Source organism: Arabidopsis lyrata (assembly GCF_000004255.2).
Source record: "Arabidopsis lyrata subsp. lyrata unplaced genomic scaffold ARALYscaffold_6, whole genome shotgun sequence".
In the NCBI taxonomy this organism is placed as follows: domain Eukaryota; kingdom Viridiplantae; phylum Streptophyta; class Magnoliopsida; order Brassicales; family Brassicaceae; genus Arabidopsis; species Arabidopsis lyrata.
In genome coordinates this window covers 1,744,332-1,759,676 of record NW_003302550.1, presented here as the reverse complement: position 1 = coordinate 1,759,676, position 15,345 = coordinate 1,744,332, and the positions used below count along the sequence as shown (strand labels likewise).

Below are 15,345 nucleotides of genomic sequence, written 5' to 3'. Positions count from 1 at the left end.
TACGCACCCATACATGATACATGTGACTATAGTTAAGTCAGACATACCACATCATGAGCCTATACTCCAGGCCACGTCTCTCATCTAATTTCTTTCTAATTAGCTCTGTTTGAAAGAAAGCATGGTATTAGCGTCATTAAGACTAAAGTTCTACACTCAACATATACAAATACAACCTTCAAAATCTAGGCAGCTATATACCTTGACAAATATTCTGTCACTATTGACAAATTTGGAGGTTGAGTGACCGCACCCATGAAGAGAACAATGTTAGGGTGGCGAAGGCGCTTCATTATCGCAACCTGACAGCGAATCAAGATCATGGAAGGATTTGTACACCAAGTCTATTACTAAAAACAAGATCAAATTTTAGTTTTGCACCTCTCTCAAGAACTCATTGACGCGCTCAGCATGGAAGTCTTGCTCCATGAGAATTTTCACAGCAACATACTGAAATTGATAGAGAATATTACTGCAATAATCAAAAACGGAATTCTTCTAGTGATAAATTGGAAAATTCGAACAGGAAGACAAATTTATGATATGAAGACAAGTATCTAACTTTGGGACACTTTTTTGTCGAAGTTTAATTTATGACAGTCACGGATATAATGATTTTGTCTTTTTTAACACCAAAGAGATCAAAAGTAACAACCAAATTTTTAGAGCGTAAAAAAGTCAGCTGTGTAAGATTCTGACAAAAAAAGTTCTTACCATGCCAAAGGAACCTGAAAGAGCAGTAGCTCAAATTAGAGTGGAAGGATTAAGGCAACATAGAAGAATGTAATCTCAAAATGGGTAGCACTTTTTTTCCTTATTAAGTTCAAGAACAGAGTACGAAGGAAAAGCACTTACTCAAGAATTACACATTTCTTTGCGTTTATAGACCAAATCATTAATTTTTCCGTAAAATTATTACCTGCTCCAATATTTTTACTGACTACTTAACATATTACACATTTCTTTACTGACTACTTAACATATTTTTAAATTGTTATTGGGCCATTTGAACAAAACTTATGCTCTTCGGAAAATCACAAGATTTTTTTTTTTGGTAGGATCGGAAAATCACAAGATTATAATCACGTTTGTTAACATTTTTTGTTAATCACAAGATTATAATAGTAATCTCAAGAACATTTTATTTCTGAATTTTTTTTGTTTAAGTTAAACTTTGCTTATCACATTAAATTATATACATTTGGTAATCCTTATTGCCAATGCCACTATATATGTGAATTTACTTTATGTACAAGGAACAAGATAATTAATGATTTGAACCATTTTTCTTTATATTTATGAATTTAGGGTCACTTGAATTGGTAAACAGCTTCGAAGTTAAGAAAAGATATGAACCTCCTCCTTGCCGGAGTCAAGAATTGGAAAAAGTTGTTAGTGTGAGTAAATTGCTAGTAAGAATTTTGAAACACTCTTTGCAGCATATATTGAAGATTATTATTCGAATCGTTGATTACGTAGAAAATGCCAAAGAAGATTAGTCACTCCCATGAAATGATGGGACAAATTTAAACATAGAATATTACCAAGAAAAAAATAAGAAAATTAATCGTAACCGTAAGTAATCCACGTGTGACGTATCTTAGTCATTCAATGGCGAATGAATCAATGAAATACAATTTGATTTAACAATGATAGTCGCCTCTTCAAAGTTTTAGTTTTGAGTCTGATTGAGGAGAGACCGAAATGAAGTGTTTACATAGCAGTTTAGGTAAACCGCCTGACGTTTGAATATAATGTTATGTTTGAAAAATGCTTTTTGTGGTAGTGAATGAAATATACAAAAATGATTAAGATGTTGGTTGTTGTCACTGCATCGTTTATTTGCATCCTAGTTTTGCACTTACATGTAGAATATTAATATTCATGTATATATTTACAAATTACAATCATAATAACATTAGCATGTATATTAACATATATAGATTAGAATAATAATCACGATAATAATAATACGATAATTCTGATAGTGGTTTGGCTCCAATATTGTAGCTTCTACGTGTAAAGGTATCTCAAGTCATAAGATTCCTAAGCTTTCTAATTATGTAACATTTTCCAACCCGGACAAGGTCAACCATATTTGTCGTCTTCCATTATTTTAGTCAAAAGATTACAAAAATAAAAAGGAAATTAAGAAACTAAACTAGGTGATATCATTGAGATTATTTGACTCAATGCATGTCTAATATGTTTCTATATTATAGAATTGGATATGAATGTTTAACTGTGTATAACCAAAGATGCTGCAGATTCTTTGATACACACACGTATAATTATACTATATCAACGTAACACTTCGGTGTGACGAAGATAAACACTTTTGGATTTTGGTGGGGTGGGTGGATTAATATAACAATACGAAACTTCCCTAAAAGCTGCAGTTACTGACAACATATGAGTCAAAAATTTCATATCGTGTAGAGCGCCAATTCATGAGTATGAATGCCACGAAATAGTTGAGGGTTTTCAACTTTAATCTACCGTTTAATAATCGATTTAAACACTAAAATCATGCTTTACAACAACAACAACAACTGGGTAGAATATTTTACGTATCCTATTTTAACAAGGATTTTGTTTTCCGAGAGATGATATTGGTGAAAGAAAGAAATCGAGATTTTTGGCACTATAGCAGTTGGAAGTACATTAATACTGGTGTAGTGGTGTTCATTTACTGGAATCATACATATACACTATCATTTTATTTATAAAATTTTGCACAATATCGATGCAACCAACATATATTTTGATAGTTGTGCCATTTTTTTCGTGTAACGCCATTTGAGTTTGAATACAATTCTACATGTTACTGGGGAAAAAAATAAAATATATATTAAATCTAACAAGAGTATTAAATGCTAATCAGAATTGTTTAAGTGGTCTGTAAACCAAAAATGATTCCGTTCTCGACGTTATGGCGTGGTGAGGCTGTGAGCGGGCGTGTGAGGTTTAAAACTGAATAAAAAATCAGAAGCGTCTCCCTCACCATAGGTTCATAGTCTTCTAGATTCTTAATTAGTGTCACATAAATTTTGATGCAAAAATGTTAATGGGTCGGGTTTAATTTTTGAATTTGGGCCTAACTAATATTAGATGGGAATAAATGAATGACTAACGTATGTGTCAGAAAACTTGTAATTATCAATTGATAGTTAGGACTTAGGACACATAATGAATGTTTTTCCGTTACATATCACCTTACGTTTGGACACCTCCTCTTAACTCTAGTCGTCTTTGCTGCAAAAAAAAAAAAGAGAAGTAATTACTAATTACTAATTATTCTCGTTCAGTATTAAAAAGTTACGTAGACAAAATCTTCGGTTAAAACAATAATCGAATTCAAAGAGGAAACAATAATGACTAAGATTAAACAATTAATCGAACATAGTATAAATGTTTTGGCGGTGGAGGATAAAGAATAAAGCAAACCAAATAGTTAGTAATCGAATTCAAAGAGGAAACAAAGCTAAAAGAAGGACATGTCCACGTGTAAAAGACTAAACCATGCTGCCCATAAATCCAAATATTTCTTCTACCTATGGAATTTGATCTGCACCAATCTGAATCCGTTACATGGTTCCGACTTTCATTCACCTTTAGATATATAGTAATTATCTAAACATTTGTCTATTGATCAAGGCAGCAAAGACGACGACTAGGTGGAGTAAGAAAATCACTTGTATATATAAATAAAAATTTGAATTTGAATCACTTGTAAGAAAATCACTTGAATTTGATAGGGAAAATTTGTCTATTCAAACATTCGTATTTCTGCATGTGATTTCTATACCAATGCCATGCAACATGCTTGCATCTTATCTCTCTTTTTTTTTCTTCTTTGGTTTCTTTATGTTGACAAACAAAGAAATATCTTTCTTTTTTTGTCTTTTTCAAATATGGTATCGTTAGATGATTTCATATGAACAAGATGTTTCTTTTTCTTTTATGCTTTTCCAGTTAGAAAAGATGAAAGAAAGGTCAGCAGTCAAGATCAAATTCTTCTATCCCTAAAGATTTTCAGATTCTTCCGGATAGTCAATGAGTTGTCATTAATTTATTTATCAAGTTATAATTAACCCAACTTGGACAATAAATATATACGGCATGTTTATATCATTTGATCCGCTAAGGTTCATCGAATACTGTCATGTTCCCACTCGCGCAACTATCCATTGAATAATTACTCGTAGTAGGGACCGTACTTAGGGTTATCATATACTTCCTCTGTTCCTAATTGTTTGATGTTTTGGAGTTTTCACACATATTAAAAATTCAAAATCATTGTTTAATCATTTCAACATTATTTTTAATTTTAAATATTTTTAATATTTATCAACCAATAGTAGTCTAAGAAAGTTAATGATTTATAATCATTGTATCTTGAAGTTTACAATTTACTATTATAAGTCAATAAAAATAAAATAAAATACTAGAAAATCAATTTTTGTGGAACAAACAACCAAAGCTATAACATCAATTTTTTAAGAACAGAGGGAGTATACTCTTCATAGAAGAGGAATGATGTTACTAAAATATCAAACTCAAGACATTGGACACAACAGTTTCTAATTTCGATTCAAACCTTGACTGTATATTTTTTTGTCAACCAACAAGTTTGGAGATTTTAGATCTCTATGCACAATTGGAGGATTGCAGTTGTGAAGATAATTCATTCCCTTAGCCTGCATCAGATAACTGGAAAATAAATTCTATGTGAAGAAACACCAAGATCAGAAAGCAATCAACTTAATACGCACCCATACATGATACATGTGACTAAAGAAAATCAGACATACCACATCATGAGCCATACTCAGGCGACGTCTCTCATCTAATTTCTTTCTAATTAGCTCTGTTTGAAAGAAAGCATGGTATTAGCGTCATTAAGACTAAAGTTCTACACTCAACATATACAAATACAACCTTCAAAATGATACGTTGAATGGTGCAATCAAGAGTGGAATCATTTTAAAAAGTTCATGTTTCAGCCTTTTGTCATATAAATTAACTAGCAAGAGACATCCTTGTTGGTTCTAGTCTTCTAGACATCCCAACTTGCAAGAACATATGAATTATTTTGTTGAATAAAGAAGAAAAATTGAACAATTGATTACACATAGACTTTACATAATCCAACTTTTATATGAAGCTACAAACAAGATTTAAAACATCAGAGATTTCCATCTAATCTTCCTTCATCTTTAATCTTCATCTTCAACATCTTTCAATGTCTCTCCACTTAAGATACACAAAGCCCAGCTCTATAGTGCGTGAACGCACCAACAACAATCAGAACATGAAACAACTGATGGCTATGTCCAGCTATACCGAATTTCCCCTGCAATAATACATTTTTCATACAGAAAGCAGAAGTCATATGCAGCGAGCATAGGCCAATTTAATAGAAGTAAAAAAGAAACAGAACAACTATGATAATGGGAACTCATATGATATACAGCATAATCCCAGTAAGTGGATATTTGTTAAGAAAAGTCTTAGAAGCGTCAAACTATAGTCATCAGGATATGGTTCTAACACATGGTTGCACCATAAAAGAATGAGAAACACTATAAAAACATTTGTATGCTCTGTAGAAACTTACACTATAATAGTCTAGCTTCAGTAGGTAACATACTTATCCCTAAGCCTCAAAGTAATCAAAGAAGTATGGAGCAATTTCCATATCATCTATTAAAGAGACAGACAACCTCTCTTAAGCAATACTCCACAAGGTACAGAAAGCCCCTCTTAAACAGTACAACAGCAATGTACAATGAGGGAGAAATGTTAAAAGGCGTCACCTTCTCATATAGTCACTCGGCCAAATTTGTGTTTGTAGAACAACTGGTCCAGTGCCCACTTGTAGTGACCTGTATTAAAAAGTGTTTCAGTAATGGAGCTAGAGGGACGCAGAGAAAGGAGAAACCAGTCCTTACGTGCAATCTTGTAGTACGCAATCAGTTCGCCAGGCCTTTCAGTGATCACTGGTTCAAAATCCAAGTGCTAAAAAAAAGGAAAAAGAGCCTTCATCCTCACTTATCTACATGACAAAATTACTTGAACAGTAAGGAGAAAATCACACTAGAATAAAATTACCTGCATATATGTTAGTTGATTATAGCTCAAGGCCTTGATCTTGACGGCTTGATCAGATCCATCCTGTCAGAAAATTTGTCGTTCGTGAAGACCATGGTTACTAATTCATTGAATATCAAACTAAGTAAGAGACAACCACCCTACAATTGTACGAAATTAAGTACCTGAGATAAAAATAGAGGATATTTTCAAGCAACGGGACTTTGATATCTGTAAAAAAAAAGAATTAGCCATTAGACAGTTCACAGTTCAATAAAGTTTTGCTGTAAAAATTGAAGCAGTCTAGTATCTCACGTTAAAACTGATTTAACTGTCCTTTCAAGATAGTCTGTACGACTGCAGGCCATAATCACTACAGCAGCCAAGGGCATCTGCTAAATAAAAACAAGAAACAGGTTATGTATATAGCAAGAGATAGCAGTGCAGCGAATACAAATACAAAGAAGAGCATCTTCTTATCCAGACCTGTCCAGCTTCAATGAGTTTTGCTATTCCTTTTTCTGGGAGAACAAAATAAGTATTACTACCAAAACTAATAAAAAAGGAAGCAATAAAATTAGCTTTACAGGTGATAGCAACGGACTTTCAAACGTCTGGATAAGATCCTTTAGCTGCAAAAGTTCTTGGAGGCAAAGATGTAATGTTTCCCAGAATGTAATCCAAGACCTTACCAATCATCTTAGTCAAATCATTGCAGTAGGAGTGAGCATGAAGCTGATGTGTGTGCCAGATAAGATCAATATCGTAAGTCGGAACACAGAAAAGTTTAATCGACCTTTCTCGGTTACCTTTGATCAAGTAGAGAAATACTTTGTATCTAGCCACAGCTTCTTGTAGAAAGACGTCATTATCTACATGAGCTCTTGAAACCTGCAACAAAGACACACAAACAAATTTGATTACAAAACCTTGCAACAATGTGGTTTGGGACAAGAAGCTGACCATGATAGTAAAACGGGCCTTGTCTCTTGACAGCTGAAACAAAATCATAATAAGTGGTACATTTCTCAAGCGCTGAATAAGAACCCGATAAAAAAAAAAGGCTAAATAACTAGGAGAAAGCATGAACTAACACAAGTAAGGGAATGGAATTGAATACTTGTTCTGAAGCAAGTGGCATGAAAATGTACCTCTCAAGAATCTGGTTTTTCCTAATCTCCTTCCGTGAAAAGAAAGATTCTTAGGGAACCAAGGCAAAGGCTTGATAGCCTCCAATTCACCACTCTCTATAGCCTTAAGTATGGAAAACAAAAACCAACATCTGAGTGCTTTCTTATGTAGACTATCAATGAGACACTAGAAAAAAAAAAAGGGTCATGAATTTACCTCAGCCTGAAGAGATTTCATGAAATTATTCTCCAATTTTAATCGAATCTCATCACAAAATTAACTCTGAAAGCAGCAGGTAATGGCTTATGAAGAAACTCCATAAACTCTTCAGCTTTCACTATCCTTTGTTCCTTATACACACCACAACAGTGTTGTTTAGAAGCAAAGTTTCAAAATCCATGGAAGTGTCATTGATTCTATAGAGGTACCTTGTAATACTCCTCGAAATGAAGATTTCACCAGATGGGCTTTTGGAGGTTGTTGGAATCAAAGGAAGCATCGGATTTGAGGGGGTTTTCAACATTCTCTTGGCTATTTTCGATTTGATTTCTCTTCCAACTGTGTCGTCTCCATTTTTGTTGTTATTACAGTCGCCGAGTTTTTTTGTTTTCGCCGGCGGCGTCACAGTCACAGTCACAGCGATGGGTTTTATTTGGTTTTGAAATTAGAATTGATTTGAGTTCGGTTTATACTGGTTTAGAGAAGAAAACCAAAAAAAAATAAGACGCGCGATGGGATTTTCATAATGAAGAGCGTTGCCTACAAAAAGCATGATTTTTGTAGGCAACCCCTTTAGAAAACGGAGACACGCGCTCAACGCGAGAGGGATGAGAGTGGGTGTGAAATCGCGAGATTGGTAAAAGTGAGGTATGAAGTGGCGCACTCTGATTGGTTTAAAAACTAAAAATAGTAGACATATAGCTCCTCTCCTCCTCCTCCGGTAAAATTTATTATGCTTGTTCTTCTTATAGACGAAATTTTGTCATTTTAATATTTGCCCCAGCTGAGAATGAAATTAAGATTTTCTTCAATCTGAAAGTTGTGTGTGTTTTAGATACACACTTGTATCCATCTATATGATTTCTTGCTTCGTATTATCGCCTATGCTAAATTATACGTACCGTACTTGCTTCCTCGGTTTTAAGTGTTTTTGCGACTATATATACGTCACTGACTCACTGCTATATATTTTCATGAGCTATACTTATACAGCTAGTAACATGAGTTAAATAAGAGTAAGTGGTAGATGATCAATTAGATTGTATCTGAAAAACAAGATAAACATTTTTAGAATCACAATACAACAAAAATGAAGATCTATGCATATATGTGTTACTTAGTAGGTTAGCCTTGAAATTTCGAAATATTACAGCAAAGTGAATGTGCTATTTTTGATTTGCAACATTTTCCAAGAGACCATAATTTGTGATGAAAATATGGCATCTACGATACTTTTGAATTAACAAACAAACGACAAAATACTTCAGAAAGCAGAAAAAATAACACATAATTTGCTGCAGTTAATAAACCAAAAATTAAGTAAAGTAAGCATATTAAAGCTGTATTTATTAATTTCTTCTCAAAGCAAAGTGCATCAATATATATAAAGAATAAATTAAGTGGAGCATTAATAAGATACAATCTCTTATTTATTTATTTATGTATATGAAATCTGAACACAATAAAACTAAATTGAAGTGTATAAGAAAAGAGAAACAAAACAGGTAAACCAAACAATTAAGCACATTTTAAGAAGTGTTTATCAATTGTTAAAAAACAAGTGGGCCATTAGTTTTGTATGTTAAAAGTGTATACTAATTGTTTTAGAAAATTACACATATTAATGTGTATACTAATTGTTTTGTAAAAAAAATCCAAGTTGAGTAATACTTTTTTATTAACAAGTAAAATGGACCAGTTAAGAGATAATAAAGTTTTTTTTTTTATGTATATTGTTCCTTTTTGAAATGCTAGTAAACTAGTAAGATGGAGAAAATATTCATTTATGTATATGAAATTCAATCTCAATAGATTAAAAACTATTACAAATAAGAAACAAATTATTGGAAAAGCAAAAAATTCAGAACATTAAAGTAATTAATTAATTTATAAACAAAATAAAAAGAAAGTGGACAAATGTCTAGAAAACAAAATCTATGGATCCATATGGGAAAAGTGTAATTTTGTTATTTATTTATATGATAATATATTTAAAATCTATATATAGATATAAGAAAATAAATAAAAAGATAACTAGAAACTATAACCAAACATAGTTTGAACACCTTTAAGTAATATAAATACTTCAATATTTGGGTGTAAAATGTACATCTCAAAACAACGAAATTATTAGGAAGCTTTCAAGAAAATATTGATCTGTAATCTATGGATTTTGTTTTTAAACTCGTCGGATTCATCTTCATAGTTTCAATAGTTCAATCTAAAGGAAATGTAAGAGATTTGATATCTGTAAAGGTAAACTGAAAGTCTCAAATTAATATTTTTTAGATCAATTTATGATATTTATCTCATATATATATTTTAATATTAATTTATGATATTGATCTCAATTTTATAGTTAAATGAGAACACCATATATGATTGTGTGGATATATATAAACAACCGTCGTTAAGTCATCCACTACTTAAAAATCATAAAATTCAGGTATTTATTCACAAAATTACATTTTACATGGGTTTTTCTCTCTCTTAGTAGAACAATAACATATTTTCTAGACTATGCATCTTCTTAAGGTATAGAATAATACATACTTGTTTATCCCAAATACATGTTTTTTATATAGTTTGTGCCAAATATAAAACTTCAATTATCTAATTTGGTCTAGTTCTCACCTCATGTATCTATCTTGTAACTCTTTAATTTTGTGTAGTTGGAACCATCTTTCTCCATCTCCAAACCAAAAAATCAAGTTAAACGTGAAAGTGAAAGGGAAAATATCATCGAGTGTCCAAATGGAACAGTTCCTATACTGAGAAATACAAAAAGATATGTTGCAAATGCTCAATATTGGACAGAAAAACACTTAAATCCGCTTACAGCCGATAGTCATGGGACACATGTAAGCAAATCTACATGAATATTTGAGTTACAATTATGAATATGTTTAAAATGTGTAGGATATAATAAACTTGTTATAAATTTGAACATTTGAAGATTGCTGGAGTTAGAACAACAGATCAAGGTCCTTACCGTGGTGTGATAGCTTCGCTTAGTGTGCATGACTTGAATATTAGTAGAGATCAAGCTTCATATGCTCACATATATATTGGCAGTGGAATCTACAATAAAGTTAATTTTATCCAAACCGGTTGGATGGTAAATTTATTTTTATAATATTTTTAGATTGTTTAATATAAATTTGTTTTAAAAAGAGAATACACTAATTTAGTTCACAGATAAATCCAAGTTTATTTGGTGACGGACGTGCATGGAGTTATGGGTTTTGGAAGGTACATTTATCGATAGATATATATATATATGTTGATGGCCTCTTATGTACACCAATTCTAACTATTTTCAAATACCATAAGAACTAAATTAAAAATATTAACGCTAAACAAAAACAGGGAGCTAACGGAGCAGGTTGTTATAATACAATATGTCGTGGTTTTGTTCAAGTATCAAAAACTGATCATTTAAGTGGGCCTTTACCTCAACTCCCCGCAGGAGGAGAAAGAGCTATTTCTGTTTCTATTCAACAGGTTATATAATAAATACATTCTTCTTGAAACAAATACTATGATTTTTGTAGTATAGAAAACCTAACACAGTATATATATTTTAATTTATCTATTGATTAAAGGACAAAAAAACAGGAAATTGGTGGACTACAGATATAAGAAGCAATGAACCAGATGTACATATAGGCTATTGGCCAAAAGAACTATTTGATCTTATTAGTAAGAGTGCAAACATAGTTGGAGTTACAGGATCAGTCCAGGCTTCTCCTTCTGGTCAAAGCCCACCAATGGGTAATGGTCATTTCCCAACTGACGATGACGCAGGATCGGCACGTGTTGGAGAAGTTAAGTTCATAGATAATGATTTTGTGGTCAAGGGAAGTGACCAATATAAGTTAGAGAAACTTTTAGACAGTAACAAATGTTATGGTCTAAAAGATGGAAAGAAGTTAATTTTGTTCAAATATGGTGGACCTGGAGGAAATTCTTGTGGGATCTAATATTTACTAAGTGATGTTCTTGGTTATTCGAATAAAAATTATTTATCGGACTTCAGCTATCATGTTCAAGTATTAAAATCTTATATATCTCTATATTAACTGAAAGATAACCTCTGCATGTGATCTCCGATTTGAAGTGGTTGTATAAGATTGGTTTATCATTCTATTTCATTAATTACGTAGCTAGTACATTAGTTAACTAAATAATTATTTTGGTTAATATGTTTTTTTTTTTGTGATTAAAACTTGGGTTTCAACTATTAGAACTGATTTATGTTAAATATATAGATGCAATCTTTAATTAAATAACGACACAAAAATGTGTAAATGAATAATGTTTGTATGATTTGCAATGAAATGGCAATGAATCTTTTGGTTACCTGTGAAAGAAGTAAGAAAGCGAGACTGTAATTGTAGTTTATATCCTTAACATTGAAAAAGAAGTTGGCAAAAACAAAAGATATGAATAAGTATAATGTCTTAGAAGTAAGCTGAGAAAGAAGTCCTAGCAAAATCCGAGAAAATTAAGATTGTACTTTTGGCATACAAAAAAGAGAGAAATCCAACACCAGATAGTATAGAAGCAAATAAAAACAACCGAGGCTCCAAAAGGAGCATCTCATATGACTTGGTAACTCTGTGCAATCAGCTGCGTCCTCTGCACAAACCTTGGAGCCGCACCACCACCGCCTCCCAGAGGTATCATTCCAGTCACCTGCACCGTTGTGAACAAGCCTCTCATTTGTAATCCAACATAAAAATGCCTTGAATTCTCATTTAAACCAAAATATGGAACTTGGGTTTTGTCCAGAGGACCAAGATTCATACCTTCAAGCCACTGTAGGTACTTGTGGCTGCAAACTGAACAGAGATGGGGAAGAACACGGATGAATCCACTGGTGGCACAACAAACTCCATTGACCCACTGCAACAAGATATTCATTTATTATACACATGACAAACAAAACTCTACTGTAGTTTTAAGCAGATGATGTCGTTATTAGTTACCTGCGGTTGGAGTTGTCAATAAGAAGTATAGACCATTCCAGAACAGAATTTCTTGGGTTATACCTGATATTAGAAACAAAGATATGGTTGGTTCTTAAGATTGGTTTAAACAATTATGAGTTTCATCTCAGAACAAATAAAGAGATAACCAGCGTGAAAAAAAGTCAAATTCTATTTCAAACCTCCACTCCCCATCACATTGTCTAACGCTGGGTGCCTCTCTCAGTGCAGGAAGTGGTACGGAGATGATTACATTGGTCAGATCAAAAATGGATGAAGCTTCATACTCGAGGCTGACATATGTCTCATTTCCAGAGACAGAAGGCCAGCAGTTTACTGCACCAGACAAAAGATTTGCATGAATGGGACAAACATATACATGTAAACCTGTCAAAAACAGACACGATAACCTCCACAGCCTTACTTGTTAGTGGCACCATTGACTCGTCTGCTTTTTGCATTCTCCACCTGAGAAGACCAACACCATCTCCACCTTGACCAGTGGGAAATGGCTGATCAGGTCTCTTCAGCCCTAGAATATTCTCATTATTGAACATATCTCGGTTGATGTTGGGATGGGTCTTGAAAAGAATTTCGGGATTTTCACCGGTTGCGATCTGAAGACAAAGTAAAACATAGCTGTATTCATACAAAGATAAAATACAGAAAGTGATCTATTTAAGAAAACTGTAAAATGCCTAGGAAACTCTTGGAAATAGTTAAGAAAGAACGTTGGAGTACCTGGACTTGGACAAATCCATCTTCTTGGTTAAGAATTTGAAGTGACAGGGTTCCCTGCATATCAAAGGAACTGATTCCACCATCTCGTCTCAATATAACATTGAGCTTCTCTTCGACAGTTAATGTGAAAGGATCAGTTGGAGGTGGGGCAGCTGCTTTGGATTGGCCAGTAGGCTTAACATCTTCAATGATGTCTTCACCTTCTGCTTTAAGGGACTCCATTAACTGGTTCTTGCCCGACTTGCCAAGTTTCATGCCAGAACTCTTAGGAGGAGCAGTAACAGAAGACCGTGATCGATCTGTGAAGTTAAGCACGGTGGATAAGAATTTAGATTTTCATATCGAAATCAAGTATATATATAGAGGCACTTAAGAAACCATAGATGGAAGGGCATTTCGATTTGAATACTTGGGATTGAACGGTCCTGTGAAAGATCCACTAGTTAAAGCACACTAACCTTTTGGTTTGGTATTGATAGGGTCGACATCTGAAATCATGCCAAACCCAGAACCACTTCCAAAACCACCGCCACCACCACCACTGGATATGCCCAATTCACTGAAACTACTTTCAAGTCTTCCAGATCCCATTGAACTAATGGACGAATATCCTGGCTTATTCTTTTCAATCTGGGAATTACATAAGAAATATTAATAGGAGTTACAAAAAATAGCATAAAACAGCAGGGTGCACTCCTGTCATGTACCTTGCTTTTGTCAATCTCATTAGCCTTACGCTTCATCACGTCTTTAGTGTCATTGATCTTGCTCTGCATTACCAGTTTATGCAACTTCTCCTCATGACTTTCCATTTCACAATACTGCTTCACCTGGGCAACTGTCACACTTTCCTTGTGCCCAAGAGATATGACTTCATCAAATGCAAATATCAGCTCAAAAGAAGCCCTGGAAATCCCTTCTTCATCTAAAGACATGGAATACTCAGGTACCTAGAAACACTCAAATGATCAAACTGCATGCCTTGGCTGCAATGAAGATAAGGTGCTAACAGCACTAGGAACACTCACTTTTCAAAAGAACTAAGAACCAGTACACATCCAGACGCAAGGAAAAAACTCCTCAAATAAAGTAGAAGAACTAAAAAATAAAAGAAGAAAGAAGCATACAAGTTTGGAGAGCAATGTGAGGGTGGCCAAATCTTCTAGAATGTTACTCTGCTTAGTTGTAACAAGAAGCAGGAAAAGAGCTTCAATAGGCTGATAAACATATCGCACATTCTCTGTCTCAATATAGGTATGCTGCTTTCCCATTCCAACCAGCTTAGGAAAAGCTGCAAGAAGACCTTCGATTCTGATACGGGACATATCCACATATTGTCTGGAAACAAGCACTATATAAAAGAACAAAGTTAGAGAAAACGCAAAAGTAATGAAAAACTAGAATTCGAAGACAAAATAAAAGATAGACGTAGAATTCACCTTTCCCAGACTTGACCACAATGGAAGCAGCAAGCACGACCTATAAAGCACATGTTACAAATTTAGTAAAGTTGCCAATAATCAAACCAGAAAACTCATCAAACAAAAAATTCATAGAACAGAACGCAATACCATTTTGATTTGCTATTCAGGTTCGAACAATCTCAGCAGCTATAAGAAAGGTAATGTGAATCTGAAATACAAAGCACCAATGTTAGAGTAAATCCAGTTAGAGCGAGATCAGAAGAAACAAACGAGATTTGATCTTCGAGATCATAAATCACGTAAGCAGGGGAAGAGATCTAGCATCTGGTAAGGAACGAATACACGAATCCAAACGAAACTAGACTAGCGAATCAACAATACAAAAAGAAACTCAGATGAAATCCCGCAGATCCAACGGATCTAAGAGAATCAGAGGCTCATAATCGAAAAACAAAACTGTAGAATCGAAATCAACACAAGCGGATCAAATTCATGAAACAGGATCGCGAAATTTAGAAGAAGGAGAAAATTCCTAAGATGGAGATCCAGAAAACTTCCGCAGTAATGCAGTTCATACAAAGGAAAACGAAAATCATGACCAGAAACGAAGACGAAGAGCGAGAGAACAAGACGATACCTTGGGAGTGATCGAAGGAGATGAAATCACCAGTTTCTTCACAAGCTCGCCGAGTAAAAAAGATGAAAAGATTAAATCCTAGTGTGTCAAGAGAAGACGATCCACTTGG

General features: G+C 33.7%; 3 protein-coding genes across 4 annotated transcripts; 1 reads left to right on the top strand and 2 right to left on the bottom strand.

The window, feature by feature from the left end:
• Positions 1-7,013: 7,013 nt before the first annotated feature.
• LOC110227848 lies at positions 7,014-7,805 on the bottom strand (the record flags this gene model as incomplete). The annotated part of the gene is given in 4 exon segments (XM_021023659.1): positions 7,014-7,062; positions 7,064-7,096; positions 7,244-7,396; positions 7,663-7,805. Coding segments are annotated over 4 exon segments (378 nt in total), but the record flags the coding sequence as incomplete, so codon positions are not given.
• A 1,707-nt stretch (positions 7,806-9,512) lies between these two features.
• LOC9307198 lies at positions 9,513-11,544 on the top strand. The gene is made up of 7 exons (XM_021020345.1): positions 9,513-9,699; positions 9,803-9,889; positions 10,116-10,304; positions 10,400-10,561; positions 10,642-10,695; positions 10,813-10,947; positions 11,049-11,544. Exons 1-7 carry the CDS (start codon positions 9,610-9,612, stop codon positions 11,424-11,426), a joined length of 1,095 nt encoding a protein of 364 aa, XP_020876004.1. The 5' UTR covers positions 9,513-9,609; the 3' UTR covers positions 11,427-11,544.
• A 293-nt stretch (positions 11,545-11,837) lies between these two features.
• Positions 11,838-15,336, bottom strand: LOC9309250 (coatomer subunit delta). 2 transcript variants are annotated; one of them, XM_002871081.2, is made up of 12 exons: positions 15,237-15,336; positions 14,747-14,807; positions 14,615-14,654; positions 14,303-14,526; positions 13,883-14,125; positions 13,634-13,805; positions 13,176-13,474; positions 12,859-13,051; positions 12,617-12,770; positions 12,435-12,497; positions 12,255-12,351; positions 11,838-12,141 (listed from the first exon to the last, which is right to left on the bottom strand). In XM_002871081.2, exons 2-12 carry the CDS (start codon positions 14,747-14,749, stop codon positions 12,046-12,048), a joined length of 1,584 nt encoding a protein of 527 aa, XP_002871127.1. In that variant the 5' UTR covers positions 14,750-14,807; positions 15,237-15,336; the 3' UTR covers positions 11,838-12,045. The 2 variants fall into 2 exon arrangements, with proteins under 2 accessions (XP_002871127.1, XP_020875960.1); XM_021020301.1 differs by having other exon boundaries at positions 14,747-14,811; positions 15,241-15,264.
• Positions 15,337-15,345: the final 9 nt, after the last annotated feature.

What these genes read in the sequence shown, in the direction of transcription:
- LOC9307198 (XM_021020345.1), top strand. Translation starts at nt 9,610, where the DNA reads ATGGATTTTGTTTTTAAACTCGTCGGATTCATCTTCATAGTTTCAATA. An exon ending in TTAAAAATCATAAAATTCAG is followed by an intron (nt 9,890 to 10,115) that starts GTATTTATTCAC and finishes AATTTTGTGTAG; the next exon opens with TTGGAACCATCTTTCTCCAT. An exon ending in CCGATAGTCATGGGACACAT is followed by an intron (nt 10,305 to 10,399) that starts GTAAGCAAATCT and finishes GAACATTTGAAG; the next exon opens with ATTGCTGGAGTTAGAACAAC.
- LOC9309250 (XM_002871081.2), bottom strand. An exon ending in ATGGATTTGTCCAAGTCCAG is followed by an intron (nt 13,052 to 13,175) that starts GTACTCCAACGT and finishes CTTTGTCTTCAG; the next exon opens with ATCGCAACCGGTGAAAATCC. An exon ending in ATTGACAACTCCAACCGCAG is followed by an intron (nt 12,352 to 12,434) that starts GTAACTAATAAC and finishes ATCTTGTTGCAG; the next exon opens with TGGGTCAATGGAGTTTGTTG.